At 44.6% G+C, this 25099-nt stretch overlaps 1 protein-coding gene across 10 annotated transcripts in view; it reads right to left on the minus strand.

Moving 5' to 3' along the window:
• CUX1 (cut like homeobox 1) overlaps nucleotides 1–25099 on the minus strand; it is a 337359-nt gene that overhangs the window by 168251 nt on the left and 144009 nt on the right. For all 10 annotated transcript variants that reach the window (XM_084823412.1, XM_084823413.1, XM_084823415.1 and 7 more), the window contains exon 3: nucleotides 3400–3447. In XM_084823412.1, the coding sequence (XP_084679538.1) occupies nucleotides 3400–3447 (48 nt within the window). The remainder of the gene's footprint in view (nucleotides 1–3399; nucleotides 3448–25099) is intronic.

The following is a 25099-nucleotide window of genomic DNA, read 5'->3' on the forward strand; positions in this document are numbered from 1 at the left end:
TCTGGGACTCTGGTAAGGCTGGATTCTGCACCCCATTCCACAGTTTGTGCTTTTATTGTGCTCTTGCAGATTCTCAGCACACACACACACACACACACACACACAGAGCCCAGCTTCTAACCAATTCTAGTTTGGTTCAAACTAAATCAGGAGACAGCTTTCCAGGCACACACATATGTGAGCGCTCCCTCTCTCTTTCATACACACAAAGAGTTAGGAAGCTGGCAAAAACTTTCCTGTTTAGGCAGGCGATTGCAGCCCTATGAGAATATTGGCAACACTGCCGTGATAAACTTTTTTTTTTAATAGGTTATGCACTATTATAGTTCTTTCATACAGTGTGTTTTTAACTTTCTGTAAAATGCCTTCAGGGCCCTTCTCTGGACTATATTATACACACACAAACTGAAAAACAGAATGGGATCCAAAAGGGGCCAAAGGGATTTCTGGGATTAGATAGTGAAGCAGCATCTTGTACTGAATCAACATCAGTTGTCGCAGAAACAGACACCAAGGAGGTGCCCAAAGTTTTGATTTGGACAACAACAAGAACATACTGTCTGATGCATTTCAAACATGAGCTCTTCTTCAAGGAAAAAGGCTGTCGAGTGTAGCGGACTTTGTCAAAAGATCCACAATCTCCTAAATGTGTCCTCCTAGAAATTTTGGCTAGCCTGACTTCACCCACTTTGAACCCCAAACTTTAGCGAGGTGGATTATGTGCAGCAATCTGTGTGTAATCTTAATCTTGCAAAAGATCAGATGCAACAAATAGTTCATGCCCACTAATTGTTTCTGGACCCACGCCCTCTGCACCCCCCTCCACAGCGGACCCTAATACCAGATCATATACTGCAGGACTGGCTCTGGTGTCCATCACTCCACCATGAAAGGAGGTCAGGATTGCTGTGTATGGGAAGAATGCCAGGGCGGGGCGCGGGGGGTTGGTGTGGGTGGGGAAGAGATCAACCACTCCCTTCTGAGGGAAGCTCACCAGATCTGGCTGTTTTAGAAGAGCAATACAATTTAAACAATAAAATAAAATGGGCAAGACCTTTAAATATGATGGGGTTTAGGCTGTATGTGTTGTATCGTCTCCTGTTGACTTTTATGCATTTTGCTTTGATTGATGATTTGGTTCACTGCATTTATTGTTCTTTCCCTCGCCCCTCCCCCTTTTTAAGCTATATGCATTTTGCAAAAACTGTGAAGTTGAAAGGAGGTCTATAAATAGAAGTAAATAAGTGTATTACGAATGCATGAATGAATAAAATTGGTCTGGGTCCAAAGAACTGCAAGCAGAAGGAGAAGGCATCTTAACGCTGTTCCGTGTACTTCTGCACAACACTTCCGGCAATGCGGCTTCACAATATATATGGGGTTGTGGTACAGTATGAGAAACAGTGAGTCAGGAAGGTACATGTTGAAGCAAATAAACGCTATGCACAAATGGAAGGATCTGCCTGGCTTTGGGGGAGTGGGGAGGTCACTTGTAAAAACAGGCTTTTGCCGAGTTAGAAACAGCCCTTTAATGAGCAGGTGCTATCCTCTAACAGAAGACAGTGGAGGCTGGTGGCTCTGATTATTTTATTTATGTATTTATTAGATTTATATCCCGCCTTTTTTCCCTCCTTAAGGAACCCAAGGCGGTGTACATAATCCTCCTCCCCTCCATTTTAGCCTCACAACAACCCTGTGAGGAAGGTTGGGCTGAGAGTCTGTGACTGGCCCAAAGTCACCCCGTGAGCTTCCATGGCCGAGTGGGGACTCGAACCTGGATCTCCCAGTCCAACACTCTTACCACTACATAGCACCTTTAAAGTTCTGACTGGTTCTGACTGAAACCCGCAGCAGAGCCACCAGCCTCCACTGGCAGAAGGGCACCTTTGGATCAAACCTACAGCTTTGGGGTGGGGGCATGCACAGGCAGGATTATTAGCATTATTATTATTTAGGATCAATCTTAGTCAGAAGGCAACATGCATGGTATTTCTTCAAACTGTTGTCTGAACTGAGGACAAGGCATACTGTTGTATAGGGGGAGGGGGGGGGGAGAAATGCATCACTGTGTACATCATAGAATCATAGAATAGTAGGGTTGGAAGGGGCCTACAAGACCCTCGAGTCCAACCCCCTGCTCAACGCAGGAATCCAAGTTGAAGCATCCCTGACAGGTGGCTGTCCAGCCTCGTCTTGAATGCCTCCCGTGTGGGAGAGCCCACCACCTCCCTAGGGAATGGGTTCCATTGTTGTACTGCTCTGACAGTCAGGAAATTTTTCCTGTTGTTCAGCCGGAATCTGGCTTCCTGTAACCTGAGCCCATCCAACCAACAGGCTGGTCCTGCAGCGAAACACCCCCGATCCTCACCCACTAGTCTTTCAAGTGCCAGGAGAGGAGCAGGTTCTTGGGGTCAAGGACTGTGGGTGGGCACGTGAGCCAGAGATCAAGAGGTAGTGTCCAATTCGGAGCCCAGGCATCCTTCGGCTATCCCTGTGTCCTGATGTCTGCCCAGCTCAGCTATGCAATGGTGCCAGCCACGACAAGTGATTTTCAAAACCATCCCTCAGTTTCAAAAGCAGGTCGTCAAGCAAATCGGGAAATGCTGGAGGAGAAGGTCCCAGGTTCAATCCCTGGCATTTCCAGTTTTAAAAAGTTCAGAGAGCCACAGCCAGTCAGAGTAGATAACTCTGTCCATCATGGCGAGATGGACAAAATAAGGCATTTCCTTCTCTGCCTATGCCCAGCGGCGGGAAGGACTGCGCTTTGCGAGAATCAACTCCAAAGCCGACTTGGGTGCTCAGACGAGTTGCATGATGCTTTGGTTCCTAGCCAGTATCTTGGGCAGGGGTCCAAAACCTTTTTGGGCCCATGGGCACATTTGGATTATTCAAAAAATGTCTTGGGCACCACCACAAAATGGCTAATGGGGGCAGTCACAAAATGTCGGAGCGCGCCTGCTTTCTGCGCGCACACGTTTCCCTCCTTACTTCTCTCTGGGCACGTTCACTCTCTCTGTTTTCACTCCTATCTCCCCACAATGTTTACAGGGGGGTACCCAGACGGCCACTGTAGGATCTGCCACTTCCTTGCTCAAAACTACACGGAGATGGAGCAGAGGGGAGCCGGTGGCCTTGCAGACACCGTGGAAGGTCTCTCGGGGGGTGGGGGTGGGGGAACCACGCTGGGGATCACAGACCTAGAGAGCCTCCATCATATTTTTAGAATGCTATTTCAACAGATAAAAGGGTAACTATCATGATTATGCTTGACTAATCAATGAAATAGCAATAAAAGAATGCTCTTATGAGAGCAAATCCCAGCCCTTGAAGGACTGTACTGAAACAACTGTACACAAATTCTCTTTGTAGGAAATGGGAACAAAAAGGACAAGAACTTACCTCTCCCTGGAAACTCTTCAGTAACGGAGCTACCTGTTTGCGCAGGTCCTGGAAGATAAAAGCAAATGCACATATCAAAAAAGAGGTCATGGGGGGGGGGGGAGCTAGAAATTCAACTGTTTGAATAATATTTGAAGTATTTCCATCAGTTTCACAGTGCTTCTTTCCACCAATTTTATCATATTAGCTGAAGGCTGATTACATTTTTAATCGAAACATTGCTATGAGCAAGGAGTGTGGCAATAACTGGCTTATGAATCCAGCCTGATACACAATTACAATTGTCCCAAGGGAGGAGAATTAGTTAACAAATGCCTGTAGTAATGTTGGATAATCAGTGAACTCCTTCAGTCTAACAACTCAACTGAAACAGTGCAATGAATGACTAATGGGATGTAAAACATGTGCAGCCACATGGAAAGGGATCAAGCTAGACCCTGTCTGGAAGCACAGCCCCCTCCTGACGTGCCAGGAACGGGGCATTTTTATTTAGATTTGCAGCCTTGCTTGTTCCATGGAATTTACAGCAGCAGCAACCCTGCTTCTTTAGAGGGAGAACACCGCATCAGCAGCCCACTTGGTTCTGACCCAGCCCCCAAAGCTGGTGTCACTGTAATCTATTTGTTATTAGGAATAAGAGAATTTATAACCTGACTATCAGTAGAAAAGTCTCAAGACAGACACAAAACAAAACACAATTAAAGCATCAAAAGGAATGGCGAACCGCAGAGGGTAAATGGAAGCCAGTGACTTGTTGCATTTGACAAACCATCATTTTAAAAAACAGGTTTGTCGTGCCTGCCTTTTCCACTTTACAGCACAACCTATGATCACCTCCTCTGTAGATTGTGTAGCGTGATGTGCAAACCTGGGTCACTGTTTTTTACGGGTTAAACAACCCAACGGTTAACCCACTGTTTGTAATTGGGTTCACTGCTGGGATGTTTAGCCCCTAAACAAACCAACGGTCTGGGTTCGCACGTCACACTGCACAACCTATGAAGGAGCTGATCGTAAGTTATACGCCAAAGCAGAAGAGATGTGCACGACAGCCAATCGGTTTTTAAACCAATGGGTTGTCATTATGTGCAAACACTGTCAGTAAAAACAAGTAAAATTGATAAGACACTTGAATGTTTGTTTAAAAACAAACATCAGGAGCCTGTCTACTTGAGCTGGTTTTTAAAAATCATTTAAAAATCAGCCTAGGTCCTGAAGAATTTAGCTGACCCCACCAGGCAGCTGATTCTGCAATCTGGGGGCCACCACTGGGAATGTCCTGTCTACAGTGCCCACCACCCTAATCAATGGTGAACTATCAAGAGGGTCTCTGAACAGGAACTTACAGAAGTTATGACCCATACAAGTCAGGGACTCAGCATGTGAAGTGCCTGACTGACCTCGTCTGCCCCCATACTGGATGGGGGGGGAGCAGGGATAGGCGGGTGGCTTCTCCCCACAGACATTATGCCTGGCAAAAAATATTATTTAGTTCTTAATTTTTTTGCCTGACTTTCCACCCTACATCACAGGGGCCCCAAAGCAGTTCATAACAGCATTTAAAAGCAAAACAATAAAATAACAAAAGCTTAATAGCAGTTTAATTGTATGTATAGGGTCCTGACCGTTTAAAAGAACAAAAACTGGCAACTTATATGATTCAGGCTTGCAAGTCACCACTTGTGATCACTTGTGACAGGCAAAAATTACCTCTGCGTGACCAGGTAGGGTCAATGCACACAAGCACGCACATTCTATCGATGTGCCACAAATGGCTAACAGATACATATGGGTAACGTGACTAGTAAAAACATTTGTGTACTTCTCTAATGGTGATTAGTGCTAAACTGGTCTGAATTAGAAATAGTTTTGCTTTCAAAAACAGAAATAGTTTTGCTTTCAAAACATCAGTCCAACTTAAGCAAGCTGTCGAGGGAGAACCTTTCTTGGAGTGCTTTGGTCTTTCTAAACTGGACACGCACTTGACAGGGACATTACCAGACACGGGTCAGGTGGGCAACTTCATCCTTTCATTTTCAGTCAACAGCTACAGAACACCCTTTGCGGTGGCTCCCTCCTGGCATGTACACATATGCAGTTTGTCTCCTACAATTCTCCAGCTATTTGCAGCCCTGGTTTGACAAAATGACCCTCTGGGGATCCTACAACCTAGACGGAGTTCTTATCCGTGAAGTATTCTATTCGTAAGCAAAATAAATTTGGAAGGAAAAGCTCCTGGATTCCCTGGCCCTGCTATGGTGTTCATTCTCTCTCTCTCTCTCTCTCTCTCAAACTTTCTGCACACTGGCTGGAGAGATTCAGGTTATGGGGTGGGGGGGGAGCAGCCCGGTCGTATCAGCGTCAGTGACATCATTAGTTCAGCTGTCGCATCCAATTGTGGAGCCAGCCCATCACGCAGAAGAGACGCTCCAGCTTTCCGACCGTCTATCCCTTTTGCATTTCCTCCCTTGTTAGGAGACGTTTAATAAGGAACTAGCAAGTGACCCTACACGGAAAATTGGCCAAGGCTGAACGTTACGATTCCAGATGCTTTCTGACAAGAACTTGAGAGCAACTTATCGAGGGGGGAGGTATTTTGCTAGCTCAAGCCACATGAAAAAAGAAGGGTAAGCACCACCACTTAAAAAGGGGTGGTGGTGGACAAGAATGAAGGAAATAAAATGCCATCAAAGAGCTCTGACAGCTGACTTTCCTTTTATAATATACTCAAGTTAGTTTACTGTTAAAACATGGAAAGATAGTAATTGCTCACTCGCAAAGCAGCCCATCTTGTGTGTTCTGCACACGTCACTGTTCTGGCTGTGTCACCGTGAAATGAGGCATGCTCAGAGTAATGACTCATGAAGAGAGGCAATGGGCAACCCCCCTCTCTCCAATGGCCATGCTGGCTGGGAATGATGGGAGTTGTAGTCCAACACATCTGGAGGTAGGGGGAAACTGCCTTACAGTGACCAGGGCTACATGATCACAGAGGGAAAATAAGTTACGGTGACTTATTCCCCCCCCCCCCGCATGCTGGTCACAACCTGCCTAATTACCATAATTACGCTCAACGGGCGCAGGTTGTTGTGATGTCCGAACCCGGTAAGGGTGGGTGGCTGGGGTCATTTACAAACCATCCTGAAACCAGACGTCATGACAACCTGTGCCTGGCGAGCATAGCTATGCAACTTAGGTGCCTCGCAACCGGTACACGCAGGAAGGGAAAATATGCCACAGTGGCTTATTTCCTCCTATGATCTTGTGAACCCACCCAGTGAGACACAGACTTTCAGGTTTCCTTCACTCCTGCAAGATAGATGTGTCCTCCCCCCAAACCAAGCAGTGCTTAGTAGAGTTAGGGCCCAGCGTTTCTTTAAAACAAAAAATCAGTGCAACACAAAACATTCATAAAGGGTCACCTCCCCTAAGAAACTGCTTTCTACAGAGATCACTGTCCAGAGCCCTGCTTGGACTGATCCTGCTTTTGGATGTTAGGCAGGTGGCTACTAGAAACAGGGCCTTCTCGGTGCTGGCATCCCAACTGCAGAAATCCTTTCCCCAGGCCTCTTCACCTCCTGCCAACGGTGCTAATCCTTCAGATCCCAGGGAAAAACTTATATTGTTTCCAGGACCTTTGATGGTTACAAATATTATTGGTCTGCTTATTAAATGTATTCACTGTTTTATCTGCTCCACTGTTTTTAGTTTCCCACTGTGGGATATTAGCTATGGCAAACCTAGACAGCATAGTAAGAAGCAGAGACATCACCTTGCCAACAAAGTTTCGTATAATCAAAGCTATGGTTTTCCCAGTAGCAACGTACGGCTGTGAGAGTCGGACTATAAGGAAGGCTGAGCGCCGAAGAATCGATGCCTTCGAACTGTGGTGCTGGAGAAGACTCTTACGAGTCCCCCGGACTGCAAGCAGGTCAAATCAGTCCATCCTAAAGGAAATCAACCCTGACTGCTCACTGGAAGGACAGATACTGAAGCTGAAGCTCAAATATTTTGGCCACCTAATGCGAAGAGAAAACTCTCTGGAAAAGACCCTGATGCTGGGAAAGACTGAAGGCAAAAGGAGAAGGGGACGGCAGAGGATGAGATGGCTAGATAGCATCACCGATGCAATGAATATGGACTTGAGCACGCTCCAGGAGAGAGCGCAGGACAGGAAGGCCTGGCGTGCTGTGGTCCATGGGGTCACGAAGAGTCGGACACGACTGAACGACTCAACAACAACAACAACAACTATGGGATATTATACGGTTTTAAAAAAACAGGGGTTGATAAGCTGCCTTGAAGTCCAACGTGGTGGAAAGGAGGGAGAAAAAAAATTAAAATAAATGAACACACAGAGCAGACAGAAGGTCAGCAGCCCTGACCCCCGACCGCAACTGAAGAAGCCAGAGAACTCCCTTTATCCATAGGCAGCAACTAGTGAGATCCACTTGCCACTAGGGTACTTCATGGCAAGTACCCATGAATATTAAATCACATGCTAAAACAACCTAGTTGCTCAAGATACTGTTTTGCCACTCATACACGGCAGGGCAGCCTTTATGAAGAGAGTGCCTTGGGAGGATTATACGGTTTTTCCGGACATCTATTTGTATATTTACAGGTCAAGAAGAAAGGGAAAGGAAAGCAGCGGCCAGCTTTTCCCCCCAGGGCAGGATGAGCCACTGGGCCATTCATTAAGTGCCCAGCCATTCAACAGATCAGTTCATTTACTTTAAGATGCCTTGTTGTTTCAACCAGCAGTGAGAACATGCTACCCCAGAAATCTTTTCTGTGCCACAACAAAATAACAAACACTATTTTTCAATTCCATCTATGAGAACGCTGCTATCTATGCCTTCTGATAAATAAAAAATAATAGTCTTGACTTTTGCAGTAGCAGAAAAAGAACATGCTAGTGCTTTAAGAATGATTCGAGCTCACGGATCTTGTAAAAATTCCATTAGCTTTAATTATTTATCAGAAGAAGATTTAGATTACTGTTCCTGACCTATTTTTTCCGGCACATAGGCCCGCCCAGTAAGGAAATCAAAGAGCAGGCATTTGCAAAGGAGGATGACTTACTGAGGTTGGGCAAATCTGGTTTTATAAGTACATATCAAACAAGAAACATGTGTCAGGATGCTATACACTTGCTGCTGAAAAAGCTGTATGGCATTATAAGAGCTCCCTCCTCACATTTTAACATCTCGCTAAGTTTGTCCAGTCACACAACTGGGCGCTCCTCTACTTTGTGCCAGATCCAGAAATTTTAGTTTTAGGTGTTCAGGCTGGAATGTTTCACACCTTTGCTGGCATTGTGGAGCCACCAGGGATATATTTGCCGACATGTGGTTGGGAATGGAGTTTCATTAAGAACTTATTTATTTATTTATTTAGTTTCTATACTGCCCAATAGCCGAAGCTCTCTGGGCGGTTCACAAAAATTAAAACCAAACAGCACACAGTAAAACAATTTAAAATATATAGAACATTAAAACCACAATATAACAATACAACCACAATAAAACCTAGCAGCACTGCAGGAGTTTAAAATACAGATTTAAAACAGCAAAGCTAAAAGTTTAGAAAGCTAAAATGCTAAAATGTCTGGGAAAATAGAAAGGTCTTCACCTGGCACTGAAAGGAATACAATGCAGGTGCCAGGCGAACCTCACTAGGGAGCTCATTCCAGAGCCCCCTAGTGAACGGACTAACTATCGGATGTATATTTCACAAAATGTCACCAGCACCTGCCATGGTTGGACAAATCCTGGGACCCGCCACAGCTGATGCTGGCCTTCCCTTTTCTCCCCATTCAAACTTAACATTACTTCTTTTTTTAAATCACCAAGAGCTGTAAAAAGAAGCGGTGGGCGAAGTAGCTACCACCGCTACCACCGTTTCCTTCCTTGACTGCAACGCCTCTGGGTCCAGCCTCTGAACTGTATGTTGGGGGCGGGGGCATGGAGATAAGGAAGTGGTGCTGGCAGCTGTAGCTGCCTCACCCAGCGCACCCTTGGCGTTGCTGGCCCGATGGCGCGCCAGGGGACTGGACTTACGCCGCTTTCAGCACCACTACTGGTCCCATCTTCTGTCTGCCAGAACTGGGAGATCCACTGGGGAAAACCTGACGCTGACCTGGAGGATATTGTAGGATATGGATGGGGCCAAAGTGTGCTGTTCCTTCCTGTTCTGCAGACCCAGGGCAACTAGTAGTTTGGAGCACTGCGTTCTTCCCGGCAGGGGAAGTTAGTCATGACTAACTTAGGTTTCGTTCATTTCAATGTGTGCACTTTAAGTAGGACTTAGGTTGGGTTTTATTCTGAATACTTGCCAAGATTTCCCCCTTTATATTTTAAGCCTAGCTTCCCTCCATTAAGGGCGCAATCCTAAGGCAGTTTAGACATCAAAAAGTCCTACAACTCGCTGGGAGTGCTGGGAGTTGTAGGACTTTTTTCTGATTATCAAGCATAGGATTGTGCTTTAAGATGGTGACATCTGCTAACTTCTTTTGAAGCATCCAAGTCCTTCCTACATTCTTGCTGTTCACTGCGCCAGGCCTGAGAAAAAGACCCCTGTGCAGCAGTGTGCAAATGCTTATGGCCTGTCTTCAAAATTGTTTACAGGACAAGCTGTGCACGGAAAATGCTGCTGCATCCAGAGATGTCAGAATCAATTCTTTTCATATAACTTTAAGAGTCAATTTCTCAAACTGCACATTTTTCAGAACACGCTAATATTGTGCCATCAGTTATGAAACAGTAAGTTAGCGCTGTCCAGAAATGACAGAATGGGAAACAATTTTTACCCCCTCAATCATTTATTGAAAATGTCAGGGGACAGGTTGCTTTTAAGAGAGACTACTCAAACCTGATCGATAAACACACTTTCTTCTATTGAGTAAGTCACAGAATTCTTCATTTCATCCATTCCCACACTACCCCCTTCCCCCACCTTTTGTACCTATTTTTATCTGGCAGAGGGGTAATGTATCTCTGTGTAACCTTTTTATTTTCCCAGGCATTTTAGCTTTCTAAACTTTTAGCTTTGCTGTTTCAAATCTGTATTTTAAACTCCTGCACTGCTGCTAGGTTTTATTGTGGTTGTATTGTTATATTGTGGTTTTAATGTTCTATATATTTTAAATTGTTTTATTGTGTGTTGTTTGGTTTTAATTTTAGTGAACTGCCCAGAGAGCTTCAGCTATTGGGCGGTATAGAAATGAAATAAAATGAATGAATCAATAAATAAATAATAAATAAATAAATAACAGAGCCTAGACAGTTTTTTTAAAATACATTATTTTCAACAAAAAGCAGCTTTGGGAGCCTGTAATTTGGAATAGAGACGTGAGGGGGAGCTTAACCCCTTTCCTGTCAACTGTTGATTTCAACATCCAGCTGCTTTTCTATCTGTGTGGTTCCAGGTGTCTATCTACGCATGTAAACACACATCTGGGACCTTGCAGGGAAAGAACAGTTGGGAGAGGTGTCACAGAAAAACAGTCGGGATTAAGCACCCCACTCTGCCACTCCACCACGCAGAATTTCTGTTTCCCAAAGCTACTTTTCATTTTAAAGAAAAGTGTCAAGGTTCGGTTACCTACATGTACTATGTAGTTGGACCCATAGGAAGGTGTTTGCCACAGCATTTCACATTTTCCAAGTTTAGCAGGAAGCAGCAGCCGTAGTGGTGGTGATGCGAAATGACGGGCACAGGCAGCCATCAAGCAGGCTTTTCTGGAAGAAGAGTGATCCTCCACCCCAACCTCCAAAACCAAGCCGATGACCTGAACGGCAGAGAGTACGGCAGGTCCTCATATTGAGCTCAGCAATGGAAGAAGCTGCTGTAGCTTACCTAGTGTCGGCTGACGAGAGGAAAATGAGTGTGACACCAGAGATGCGTTAAATGGCGAAACCATAGAAGTGGCGGTAGCAGCAGGCTGTGCGGACACCTGGGGCATTGACTCTGTCAGGAAAGATTGCACAGAAGACGCCACATCATGTCTTGTGCCACCCCAGCAGAAAAGCTAGGTTCCGAGAGCGTCAGGAATACTGGCAGAGATAGTGTGGTGGAAGGTGTCTCCTTGCATTTCGTAGGCTTCTTATATGGTTTGTTCAAGGGTACATCCTGATAAGAGTTTATTCTTATGGCTCACAAGATTTAGAGGATTTGGAATTCATATGCTTCCAAGTCAATGCCTTGGTGGTGGAGGTTTTACTAGATACCATACTGAAATAGGTACTGAGGGTGCAAAAGTAATGGGGTAGCCAAAGCTGGAGGTGACAGGACTGGTACTGTCCTGCCACCTCTGGCACTGGCCAGAGAAAGGGATGAAGTGGGTGCCTGGGAGTGCCTGGGGCCGGAGTGCATGATCAAGCAAGCCCACTATGGCTTATTTAAGCCACGGTGAGCTGTAGTGTGTGAATATGGCCATTTTGAATATTCAAGCCACAGCTTATTGTGTCATCCAAACCCGGGCAGCAGGGGTTGTGCAAGGGTTCAACAACTCTCACGTGACTTGTGACCTGTTCCAAGATTATGAACCCAGGTTCGCGCAACATGACAAACTGTGCCTGCAGCTTGAATATTCAGAAACCGCTTGGCCTGCACCAGAGCCACCATGGCTTAAAGGGGAGGATCATGCGAACCGGGTCTCTGATTCGGAAACCAAGGGCCCCTGCTCCCACAAGTTCACTCGAAGGTGGGGAGAGCAATTGCGACGGGCCTGTTTGGCAAACTTTCAGCAATGAGCACGTCAATCCGCCCAAGGAACGCCAGTTATTGGGTGGATTAGAAATATAATAAATAAATAAAATTAAGTCCGTGTACATGCTCTTCCCCCAGGCAGAATACAGAGCAATCATGGCTGTCTGTGGCCAGCAACCTACTCCCACCCCACCTGTCAGCTTTTTGAAAGAAGGGCACGGCACCCTAAGATGCCTGTGGAAGGGGGATGGAGGACAAAGAGAAATGTGGGATGGAAAGTAAGAAACACAAATGAAAGGGAAGACAAGAATGTGTGTGCCTGCACAGAGGCAACAAGTAAGAATGACGATATTGCCCATCTCTAGCATTCAAAGCACTTTCCATGCATTATTTCCGTAATTATTGCAAGCAAACCAGAGTAGTGTCCTTATGCTGCAGAGCCCAGGGGCTGGGGGGCTGAGAATTGCATAAGGCTACCTAACGTGTTCACAGCAGAACGTTAATCAAATATAGCTCACGCTCTTGGTCGCTCTCCTAGCCAGATTCACGAGCGAATGAGAAGCATTTTTAGGAATTTGGCATTCCTGTCTTTTACTAGGCCATTTATGTCAGACCTCACTCATTTGTCTCTCCCTCACTATCACCACTGGCCCCAGCAGTGCTCAGCGTGGACATCAGCTTTCCAGCCCAGTTTCTTAAATGACATACGCAGATACACAGGAACAGTCTTTAAAAGGCCTTCTTGAACAACGTACTTGGACCACTTGGTGGGTTTAGAATCGGGTCTTAATGTGACGGGTTCTAGACTTATGTCTTTGAAGCCCACCCATCCGCTAAGGTGACAGGATGCACACACCACTTTCACAGAGGTTTTCCTAGTGCCGAGTGGAGAGAAGAACATGCTGAAATACAAAACAAGACTTGCTTTTATAATCACAGTCTGTGAACACGCACAAGCACCCCAGCATTTTCTTTGTGTGCAGCGATGTTTGGTTTTTTGAACCAACTCCACATAAGCAGTATCACATGGTAGGTAGGACTAGGGAACTGGCGGCTACAGGAAACAGCAGATGCCAAGGAATGGGGGTACTGCTGGGGAAGCGGATCAGGGAGCAGAAACGGCCCACCAAGTGAGATAAGAGTGTTTAGTGTTGGAGGGCTGTTGAGGCTCATGCATTTCATGGTCTTTTGGCCCCACTTTTTACACACATACCCTCCCTCTACTCCTCTATAAATATCTGTCTTCGAATGAGGATAAGACTTCATGCACCTGAAGAAATGGGCTCTAGTCCATTAAAGATTTGGCCACCATCCATCAGTTACTCTTTCAGGTGCCAGTGGACTCTTTTGTTGTTTTTAAGCACGTAAGATGGCCTTTGTGGCTCTCTTCCTAACAGCCTCACCTGTTGAAGGTGACGAGTGATTTAAGCATACAGCTCTCAGGATAAGGAACTCATCTCAGGAATTGTTTTCAAATCAGTTTGCTTTCTGTAAATTATGATCTTTGAAGAACCCTAATAATCCAACGGAATGCTTTATATAGGATTTCCCCACCACCCAAATACACACGACACTTCTTGGCATTTAAAACTGCAACTGAAGTGTGAGCATGCCAGCGCTTTAGAAGTCCAGAAAGTGATCATGTGGCTCCGAAAAACAGAGATGTCATAAGAAGAGCCATGCTGGATCAGACCAAGGGTCCATCTAATCCAGAATTCTGTTCACACAGTGGCCAAACAGCTGCCTGTGAGAAACCCACATGTAGGACATGAATGCAACAGCACCCTCCCGGTTGTGTTCACCAGCAATAAGTGTACATAGGTATATTGCCTCTGATTGCATAGGTAGCATATAACCATCAGGACTAGTAGCTTGCTCTGGTAAAGAGTTTTTCGTTTTCAAGTACTTGTAGATAACAAAGCTACTCTGCACACACACACACTCTTCAATGAACATGTCAAAACTTTTGCAGCTCAGTTAGTAAGGGGGGGGGTTGATCCTTCAAACCATCTGTGTGTATGCAATTTTTAAACAAAGAAAAGGAAGTAGTGATGAACAGGTTTCTCTTCAGAGAGGAGCTGGTTCACATGTTAATACCTGTACTTTTTTTAAGTATACATTTCCAAATGTAAATAATATGTGGGGACTTACTTGTGCTGCTAAACATGTGTATTATGCACACTCTCATTAGGGAGCCAAGACTAGCTCTAAAGAGTATCTGGATTTGCCTCTGTGTAATATGCAAACAAGCCCTAAACATACTGTGATTAGAAAAGTGAGGATTGTTCACCACGGAGCATGGGAAGACTCTAGCAAAAGTAGTGTGTTCAGCCAGGCACTGTAGGCGATGGGCGGGCTCCGAATAGATAAAACAAAGCAAAACGATCTAGAACTCATGTCACATTCATGCCCAGTTCTACATTCACAAAGGTTCCAAGTACACTGCAGGAGAAAGACCAAAAAAGGAAACTCTCAAGTTTTGTGCTCACTTTTTTCCTGTTACTTCAAGGCATGCATGTTGAACAATCAATCACATCATTTTCTGCTACAAATTAAAACAGGTTGTGCTTGCCTACACTAACAGAATGCATAAAAAGATATCTTTGGCAAGTGTGTGCGCACGTGTGTGTGTGTGTGTGTATATATCACAATAGGTTTATTATCGCTAAGGCACATTCTGTTCCCAACACTCATCAATGCCAGTTAGGAATAAATGTTGATGGAGCTGGGAGCTTTCGGTTACAATGACATCCATATATTCAAAGCCCTTAGCAGCTTGCACAGTTTTCAAATTTCAATGAACTATTTTCTGTGAGCACAATAAAAAACTCCCTTTTTCTTGGCTCCACGGCAATTCAGAAACTTAACACAGTCAAACAAACACTCCGTCTTGGCCACGGCTCTTGGCTCGAGCAGATGAATCAGCAAAGTCCATAAATGTCTAGCCAACTTGGACAGACACTCCTCAGGCAGCCATATACGGAGAGCAGAGATACCAGTATCTGCAATCTCGAACATGCAGGGATTCTCAGAAACGAGCGCCGTTCAAGAATATTGCTCTATGCTCTGCTGGTAGCAAATGCAGCTCCTCCTTAAGCGCTCAGAGGTTACTACCCCAAGAAGCAAATGCCAGCAATAAAGAACAGCCTTATTACCACTAAGAAGTCACCTCTGCCACACACCTGCAAGGCTTCTGGATGCCCTCTCCAAGCCACAGGTTTCCCAAACATTTCTGAGTGTAGTTCAAGGTGCTGGCTCTTGCCTTTAAAGCTATATCTGGACTTAGGATCAGGGTAACTCAAGCACTGCCTGCTCCCATAGGATCCTGCCCACTCGCCAGGTTGCCCGGTTAGGCCGTTCCACAAGATCCCCACTTGGCGAGATCTAATGAGCGGGGAAGAGGGAACAGGCTACCTCTGTGGTGGCACTTCACTTATGAAACACCCTCCTAGCTCTGCACGCCTGGTGCCAGCACTCGCAAAACTTCCCCACTCCCCTTCCCCACTCCTGGTTTAGGATTTATTTGGTAGACTGAAGTACTTGTGCTTTAGTGCAGTGACTGCATTTTCTAGGGTTTTTTTGTATTTAAATATTTTTATCCTGTTCCTCTGCCAAAGAAGGCTCCCGGAGTGGCATACAATCAATCAGCAAAAAAAAAAAAAGCCTGCCTGCAGGCTTACAGTCTAAAAAGATATGACACACAAGGAAAAGGGGATGGGGAGGCAAGAGGAAAAATATCAGCAGGTCGTGTAGAATGGGCCTGCTTCCCCTCACATCTCGGGGGGGGGGGGCAACTGGAGCAGGCCCTGATGTTCCTTTTGCCTGCTCACTCTTTCTTTCCCATAGGGCAGTTAATGTCTATCTCCTTTTATTTATTTAGTTTTGTTGAAGTTTTATCCAGATTTCTGCGATTAATTCATTTTATGTGAGACTTGGATTCCTGCATTGAGCAGGGGGTTGGACTAGATGGTCTTATAGACCCTCTCCAACCTTACTATTCTATGATTCTATGAGATTTTAATATGCTGGCAGGAGATGCTAGGAGTTGTAGTCCAATGCTTTTGGGCGGCACCAGGTTAGGGAAGGCTGCTGTACTTGGTCTTGCTGTATGCTAAAGCTGGCAAACAATAGTCAAGTATTCTTTAAAAAAAAAAAAACCAGTTATTAACAGGTTTCACTGAAACACAGAATAGTTCTTTCTTCGGTTTTTATCCTGGCACACCATGGTCAGCCTGCAGTTACAAAACTTTTTTAAAAAATGAAATGAAAGATTTTTTTTTTAAAAAAATCAGAGATAAGGGCAAAGTAGTAGCGATCCAAAAACAGCCAGATCACAAGAAAGGGGTATTCCCCAATTCCTGCAGCAAGCAAAATGGAGTGGTGACTTCTCAACTGGTGAGAGCTTTTGTTCTTTTCCTGTTTGGGGAAGCCAGCTGTTACAGCAGGTGACCACCAAGAGATGCTGACTGTGCTTTTAAGTTTACCTGTGACTGCTGCTGATCTAGGAGACAAAGAGTCCTCCCTCCTGCTCTCTCTAACACCGTAAGAAAATATAAAGGTAAGCTGACATCGATACAAGTGGCATTCTGGGATTCATGGAACATCTGACTGTATGTGACCACAGTCAAATCAGCAGTCAACTGTCAATATCTGACCAGTCGACTGACCAGCTTGCCAACCCTACTTTCTGTTTTATTCCATTTACTCTTAGTTTAAAAGTCTTGTTCTCGGCGTTAAAGATTTAACAGTAAAACTGTGATTGTCCTACACTTGTTTTGTTATCAGCCTCACCAGCTGTAGCATAAAAAAATATCCGGCCATGCGCTGCGTGGTGCCTTAGTGTTTGTGAGCATGCACTGACAAGCATGTGTGCATCCACTCCTGACTATGACGTTTCACTTCCGGAAACTCTGGGGAGGGAGCTGAACCCTGATGAGGGCCAGCACTTGTATGAATTACATTTTAACAAGGCATTCCTAAAGGGTGAAAGACAGGGACAAGCACCAAAAAACGGGATCTGTGCTAGGCAAATTCAGGCACAGTAGCGGTGCCCCCATAACGTTAATCCTGCTTTTGCAACGCAAGATGGCCTTTTGGCTCTTTTCAAGTATGCAGTTCCACAAACTGGAGCTTTCCACTTGGATGAAGCCCCACCTCCTGCCTACAAGCAAGAGCCCTTGAGATCGAAGGAGGACTGAAGTCATTTAACAGCCTGGCGGAGCAATCAAGGCATACAATACCGCTTGAGATGCAACTCCAACTATTTCAGCAGCTAACTCCGAAACATTTTAATCTCTTCCCTTGAAAAGCTTGCATGCATAAAAGATAAATGGAAAACATGATTCAGAGTTGCTTCATGAACAAGTGCCAGCTACACTCTGAATTGATAAGATATACATTTAGTTACAGCCAACATACTTCCCAATACGCCCGGAGAACGTACAAAGCTGACTACATGTTTAAGTATCTTTGTGGTGTTCAATACACAGAACTTATGCGGGAAGGGATTGATAAGTGCACAGAAGGAATCAATTGCTTTGAACCTCCAGCTCCTATTTTTTATGCAGATTAGTGTTTCACCTTATAGAAATCAATATTTCAGTTTACAATAATCAAAGGGCAACATGTTTTCCTTCAACTGGATAGAAGAACATCAGAAGAAACTACCAGAGTACCCTACCTCCCACCACACCATTCATTTGAATCTACTGCCTGAAGGATTCCAAAATGTCCGAATGAGAACGACTAACGAAACAAACTCATGTAAAATGTTGCTTACATTTTCAAAGGGTGATTTCTTCAGTGCTTGCTTTAAAACATTCATGGTGCATATTCCCAAACAATACATTTTTGCATCAAAAAGGGGTCCTAAAAAACCCTAAACCACTCAGATATAGAGCTCTTCCAAGTCAAGTTAAGAATCTGCTCCTAGCAGTCAGGCAGCAAACCTTTACCAAAGAGGGTTTGTTGGTCTTTTTCTCAGCAAATAACTGATGTAGCAGACAGGCTTGTAACTTCAATAAGATATATCTGCAAGACAGCTATAAATCCACATAGACAGTCCAGCGCCTAGGATCAACTCTGGGGATATCGCTTCTAAAATAATTGGTATAGGATAGCCAAGAGATTCCAATGCTCCATTCAGACATCATGCCTAAACATGCCTTGATGTTTGAATAGAGACCCTTGAATCTATCTGTCTCGTGATGTTTAATTATGGTTTGGCATGATATCTAAAATGGACAAACTATGGTTTTATGGTTTGTAATCAGCCAGAAAATCAGAATCAGAAACCATGATTTGAAGGAGGTCATAAACCATGGCTTATGCTAACTATAGTTTGGTGTGATGTCAGAATTGACAAACTATGTTTATGGCCAACCCTCTGCGTCGGGAGACCACCGCACCATAGAAATAGAAGAACTAAGCAGATAAGGCTCTGTAAGCCATGGCATACATTTAGAAGCCCAAACCATGGCTTGGGTTCTAAATTATAGTTAGTGCAAACTGCACCTTGGTCTGAATTGTCTGAAGGTCTGAACTGAGCCAAAGTTTCAATAAAACACCATAGCTCATGGACAGACAGATACATGTGATCTCACCTGAAAAATATATAATTTCAATTCAAATTATATATGATGCTCCATTGTAGAGATGTTTTCCACTAAAGTTTTTTTTTTTTAACACAGCGATTTGGATTGTTGTTATCTGTCTTCCCCCGTGGGCTATTCTTATCAAAGTCATCCCCTCTGAACTGATTTTCATCTGCGAGGGAGAAGCTACAGTTTTTCTTATCATTTTTCCCAGGGGTGAAAAGCCATACAGAGCGGAGAGAAAAGGACCACAACCCTGTTCAAACTGCAGCATACCCACATCTGCTTTGGAGTTTTTAATGATCCTCACTGTCCTCTTGAGGAAAACATTTAACGCGACTAAGTGTCACCTATAATTTGACCCTTAAAGGTTCTGCAGAATTAAGTCAACATTACTATGCATTACTCTCATCAACTACCAAGGTGGTTTTTTTTCATCCTAGTAAAAACTAGTTCCTTTCACCAAGAAAAAAAAATAGATCCAATTTTAAGGCATGCATATTTCCTATTTTAATATTGCTCTATCAATATATACCATTTTGCAGTTGATTACCGTTAGTTCCATTTTATTTACATATTCAGATTGTGATGGTTATAAATTTAAAACAATAGACAAATTAAACACAGGGTTGTGGACATTAAAAAAAATTAAGCTGGCAGAAATATTAATATATATAGTTTACATATTCAGCATTTGTCTGTTTTTATACACACACAGCTTATTTATTTATTACATTTCTATACCGCCCAATAGCTGAAGCTCTTCACAACAATTCAAACCATAAAATACAAGACAATAAAATACAACAGTATAAAAATAAATAAATAAATAAATAATAAAAATGGAACCTAGCCTTCTTACATTATGATTGTTATTTCAGTGCTGAAACTCAAATACCGAAATGTATGCATATTCCATAAGAAGGAAAGGGAACACACAAAGGTAAAAGTGGACACTTTCCACCTTGAAATACATGTTAATAGCAGTCAAATCCTTCCCTATTCACTCTTCATGTGTATCTGATACGGAAATGGAATGATTCAGAAACACAGATATCAGATGCTCATGTGTTTTGTACTTAGGAAACCACAGACACGGGTGTTGCCCAGACAGCAGACTTTTCTCTTTTTTCCTTTATGTTGTTCACATTTTCATAAACACAGACATATTACAGATAACAATTACGAAATTATAAAAATGCCATTCACACAGCAACTATTCACAGTGTGTATCCCAATAATTAATAAATGCATTCCACTAAATTGTTAAATCTTATGGTTCATCATGTGCCTCATTTCACCTGCATACAATTTTAGTCTATTTTAGTCAAATCATGAATTATCCTGAACCGCTCTGAAAAAGAAGGTACAGAGTCAGTTTTCCAATATTAAGTCCATATGATTTTGGCTGTTGCTAACACAGCTGCTAGAAGAGCCTTCCCTATTACAGTAAAGAAATCACCCATTATATCTATACAAAAGCACAAAAGAAAAGTCAAAGAGTTATTGTACAGCCAATCATCAGATTAGCATTCCTAAGGGAGCTTTCCAATATTGCTCTACCGTGGCTCCTGAACTAGGGATCGGGACCTAGCAAAGTAAGTTACGTGAATGGTGCGCACTCAGGCTTCACAGCTTTCACCCCCCCCCCGCTTATTTGCATGTCACCTTTCCACCAAAATGATGGGCAAAGAGGCTTACAACAGTAATGGGAACAGTAATGCAGAGAAAAGATGAACAACATTATAAAAACAAATTCAGTATCATCAATTAAAATTAAATTGTACCAGCAATGACAAATTCATGCAACATATCAGAGCATTAATACTATGAAAAAGCACGCTCCAATACCTCATGCCAGCTAATGCAATTCTTTTCTTTCCTCAGAGAAAACATGCCCAATACCGGCCAACAGAACAGTGAGGAATATAGCCACATCGTACCTACAGTGAAGAGCATAAATATGTGTGGGGAGGAACCGTAGCTCAGTGGTAAAGCACCTGGTTTAAATGCAGAAAGCCCCATGTTCAATTCCCAGCACCCCCAAGTAGGGCAGGAAAAACCCCTACCTGACTCTGGAGAACCGCTGCCAGTACTGGGCTAGATGGACCAATGGTATAAGGCAGCTTCCTATGTACTGTCCACTGTTTCACCATCAGGAATACAAAAATGAAAAAGGTGAGGAAAGTTGTTACAGCATGGCTTGGACAACGCATGCACACTCGGGATATCGCTGCTGAGTGTGACATACGGAGCTATGAAATAGCCCTTTGGTGAAATATCTACTTCCCCTCGGTTTGATGTACAGCAATGGTGTCTTAAGCATTCGGAAGATGGAACCAGATGTTTCTCAGACTTGACAAACTGATGGAAACTGTAATGGTTAGGCAAGACTCTCAAGAGTGGGAATCCTCGTACTCATGGTATCTCAAAACAACTGGGAGTGAACAAAGGATGATAGATGACACCCTGCATCTTTGCACGTTTCATGTCTGTGTGAGTATAAACATCCACATGAGACTTTAAAACAGTGTAGGGCCAGAATTTCAAGTCACATGGCACTCCTTCCCCTAAAATATTCAATAATCCTCAGAGAGAGAAAATACAGGCACTTATTTTGCACCTAATGCACTTGGAGCACTAAACATATTTCATCTTTTGCTTGAATTCCAGATCAAATTTTAATTTTTAAAAAGATCTATGAATTATCAACAGCCTGTTTCCATGTCATCGGCTCTGAAAAACAGCAATGCTTCTTGCCAAGTTGGGAGCTTCTGCATATACAACCAGGTACGATAGCCATGACAGATCTATAGAGCCTCCATGTCCATATGCAGGATGCTACTAAATACCAGGTGCTGGAAGGAGGGAGGGTGGGGGAAACAGTGTCAGGGGTCCCTTCATGCCCTGGCTGTGGGCTTCCCAAAAATGACAAGCGTGCCACTAAGGAAACAAGATGCTGGACCTCTGGCCTGATCCAGCAGGGCTCATCTCTGGGAACAAATGGCCTTTTGATCTCCTTTTCTCCTGGACCGGTCAGCTATTAGCAGCCATAGCACTAGCCCACAGAAGAGAAAGAGATGCAATAGACTGTGGGACCCACTTCTTTGTCTCCGCTGAGTGACCAGCTGCCATTTGGCTCCTTCTCTCCCTGGACTGTTTCCATCCAAGCTGGCTAACTTTAACAAGTGGTGCCTGAGTTTGCTTCCTTTCCCTCTAATAATAAGACTACAAGCAGGGATTGCCTTGTTTTTAATCTTTATATAGTGCTTGGTAAATTGGGGGGGGGGTGGTTCCAGAGGGTGAGGTGGACACACTTGTGTCCAGTCTCAGCTACATTAAAATCTCTGATGTCTATGGGCACTTCTGTCCCTGGGGACATTTTAAAATAGCTTCTCAGTGTGAACCAGGAAATGACCTATCCAGACAAGGAGATGGTTTTGTTTACCCTTTTAAATCTCTACTCCTTGTGCAGCCACTCCCATTGCCTTCCCCCTCCCATTCAATTTTAAGGTGTTTTTTTTTTCCTTTCAGTCTGCCAAAACATCTGTGCCACTGAGTTACCACTGGGCTGTTTTGGGGTTCCCCCATTTTCTTCTTAAGATTTTTTACACCCCTGCAAACTTCAGGGTGACCCCAATTTCCATTAACGATGTTCAGTATCTTCAAAATCCCACTGCTCACCCCGAAACCATTTGTTCTCAATACCGGCCTAGTCCTGTCCTCACACAGGCAGGAGCTCCAGTTTCAAAAGTACACGAAACAATGCTAGACAGGAGGTTATCCCACTGAGCTGCCTTGAGATGAGGCCAAAAAAGCCCTGGACATTTGCACACAAGCGCACCGAAGCGACTTGAAAATAGCTTTAGCTTAGGAAACGCCTGAATTTCGAAGCAATTGCAGCAACCAGCGCTCCTTCTCCGGATGAATACATCATAAACTGTCAGCCAGCCTCTCAGCAGCATTTGTCATCCACCGACGACGCAGAAGGGGCCTACTCTTGTGTGCAGGTCTCTGTCTGGCTGCTGCACCTAGTCCTGTTCTCTGGATATCGCACACATAAATCAAAACGGAGAAACCTTCGCCATTATGAAGTCTACTCACACCCCGAGCGCTGAGATTATAAGTAATCTTCTGTAACAAAGAGTCAATAAAGTTCACAAGTGCTTTGGACAAGGATGAGTCAAGCTGCCAGAGGCACTGTTGCGACTGTACACAGAGGCAGGAAGCAAGGTTGCATCTCAATGCAAAAGGAGGTTACAGACAGAGTGGAGGCTCTTCGGGACACTCAAATTCCAGGAATCTTCCTGGCTCCATGCCTGCCTCCACAAAGTCCTGCTTGCAATGCCATCACAAAGGGAGATCCTGGAACTTGGCAAAAGCTTGAAGGTGGAACCAGATGTTACAAGTAACTGTTGGGAACTGCCAGGACAAGAACCAAGAACTCCCAGCTCTGTGTACAGCTGCTCTGTGTGGTGAGCCACCAGAGCTACAGGTTGGGGTGACTCTGCCCATCTAGGTGGCCACTGGCTCTCCTCAACATGAAGTCCTTTATTGGCTTCCTGTTCAGGCTGAGACTTGGCCTGGCAATTATTGTCTTTAATGGTTCTGACCCTGGCTCCTGGCTGCCCAACTCTCAGCTCTGACAATAACAAGAAGATGCCACTGAAAATGGCAGTGCCATGTTAAGTCTTCCCCCACCCCCACAGTACACCTAGTTCAACTTACCTGATGTCCTGATGTCATTAGGACATGCATTTCCCTGTTCCGGCCAGTGGTGTAGAGCGCAAGCAGATATGCATATATCGTAACTATGTCAAATCACAAGGTACGCTGAACCTTGTGGAGGGGGAAGGTTCCACACAGGGCTGCCATTTTCAACAGTATCCCCATTTTATTCCCAACACCCAGTGCCACTCGCTCAGGCTAGCTCAGCTAAGCTGACTGAAAACCATTTTAAAAGCCAGAGTCCATCTAGGGTAGCACCCAGGAGGTGCCAGGAGAGAGTGGGAGGGGGGAACCTCCTTGCTCCCCAACAACGGCACAGATAACTATCTGCTTTGGCTGGTGCAGCCCTGATTCCTCCAGCTATTTAGTCCCACATTTAGACTGATCCTTGCACCCAGCCCGGACTCCAAAGATGGCTAAATCCCTAGAATCTATTCACCTGTGTCTCTCTGGCCCCAAAGACGGCCCTAATCCCTGAAGGAATGCGTACTGGTCCCAGCCCAGGGAGCAAGTTCCACCATGTGCTGCAACATTTGCTGTGATGAGAAGGAGAGTCTGAGACAAGGCTTTGAGAGCAATGGAAGATGAGGCTTGATGATGCCTGAACAAGATCAGTGTGTGTGAGAAGGGTATGGAGAGAAAGTAAGCTCACCATCACATCTGCCTGCCAGATATTATTTCCATGGAGGAAAGGGCAATCTATGCTACATGGTGAACAACTCACAAATGTAACTGCTTAGTAACTGCTCTCCACATCCCCCAGAGGTAGGATCTCTGAATTGCCTCCAGTGGCACAGGCATGTCATTCCTTGGTTATGTTACACTATAAAACACTGCGCACATCGGTAGCACTGAATATGGACATAACCAGGCTCCCTGGTTTGGTTTCAGATTCTGAGTCAGATTTGGAGGCAGAGCTAGAAGAACCCCATTCGAGACAGAGAGTGGAGAACGAAATTCCCCAAGACTCTCCAGGAGTCAGGGATGAATCTTCCCAGGAGCTTATCAAACAGGAGGTCCAGGTTCAGAGACACCCCACCCCCCGCCGCCAATGAGAACTCAGCCTTTGCAGGAGGGAGAGGGAGTACCAGAACTGAGAGATCCCAGAGTCCACTACACAGTTAAGCAGGCGGAGTTGAGGGGAGGTGGTCCACCAGATCGGCTGCACGTCAGAAGTTGGGTTAGGAGGACCCTCCATGAAGGAGAAGTCCAGTAAAAGCATGTTGGGCACGGTGGGAACGCTACAGGTGTGAAAACATGCTTTGACTGAATAAAGACTTGGTGGATTGCACAGTGAATCTCTGTTGCCTCACTATTCAGTGGGAGGGCTTGGAAACTTGACAGCATGCTGTGCACCATCCTGACAATGAGGCTGCTTCATGAACAGTCAGATACTGTTCCATCTAGCCCAGTGTTGTCTGTTCTGATGGGTAGTGGACACCAAGGTCTAGGCAGAAAGAGACTTCTCCCAGCCCTGCTACCTATCCATCACTAAAGACTGAACCTGGGAGTTCCTGCATGTGGGGCATGTGCTTGACCACCAAGAGAGTAATCCAAGGGATAATAATTATCCATTATTACTACTAAGTAATTATGACCTAGTACTACTGCTAAGGGGACTACAAATAGACATCTGGTCACTTGCAGCAAGCACAAAATGACTTAGA

This window comes from Heloderma suspectum, chromosome 16, assembly GCF_057233095.1.
Source record: "Heloderma suspectum isolate Gila_16-S chromosome 16, 16-S_ref, whole genome shotgun sequence".
NCBI classification, from domain to species: domain Eukaryota; kingdom Metazoa; phylum Chordata; class Lepidosauria; order Squamata; family Helodermatidae; genus Heloderma; species Heloderma suspectum.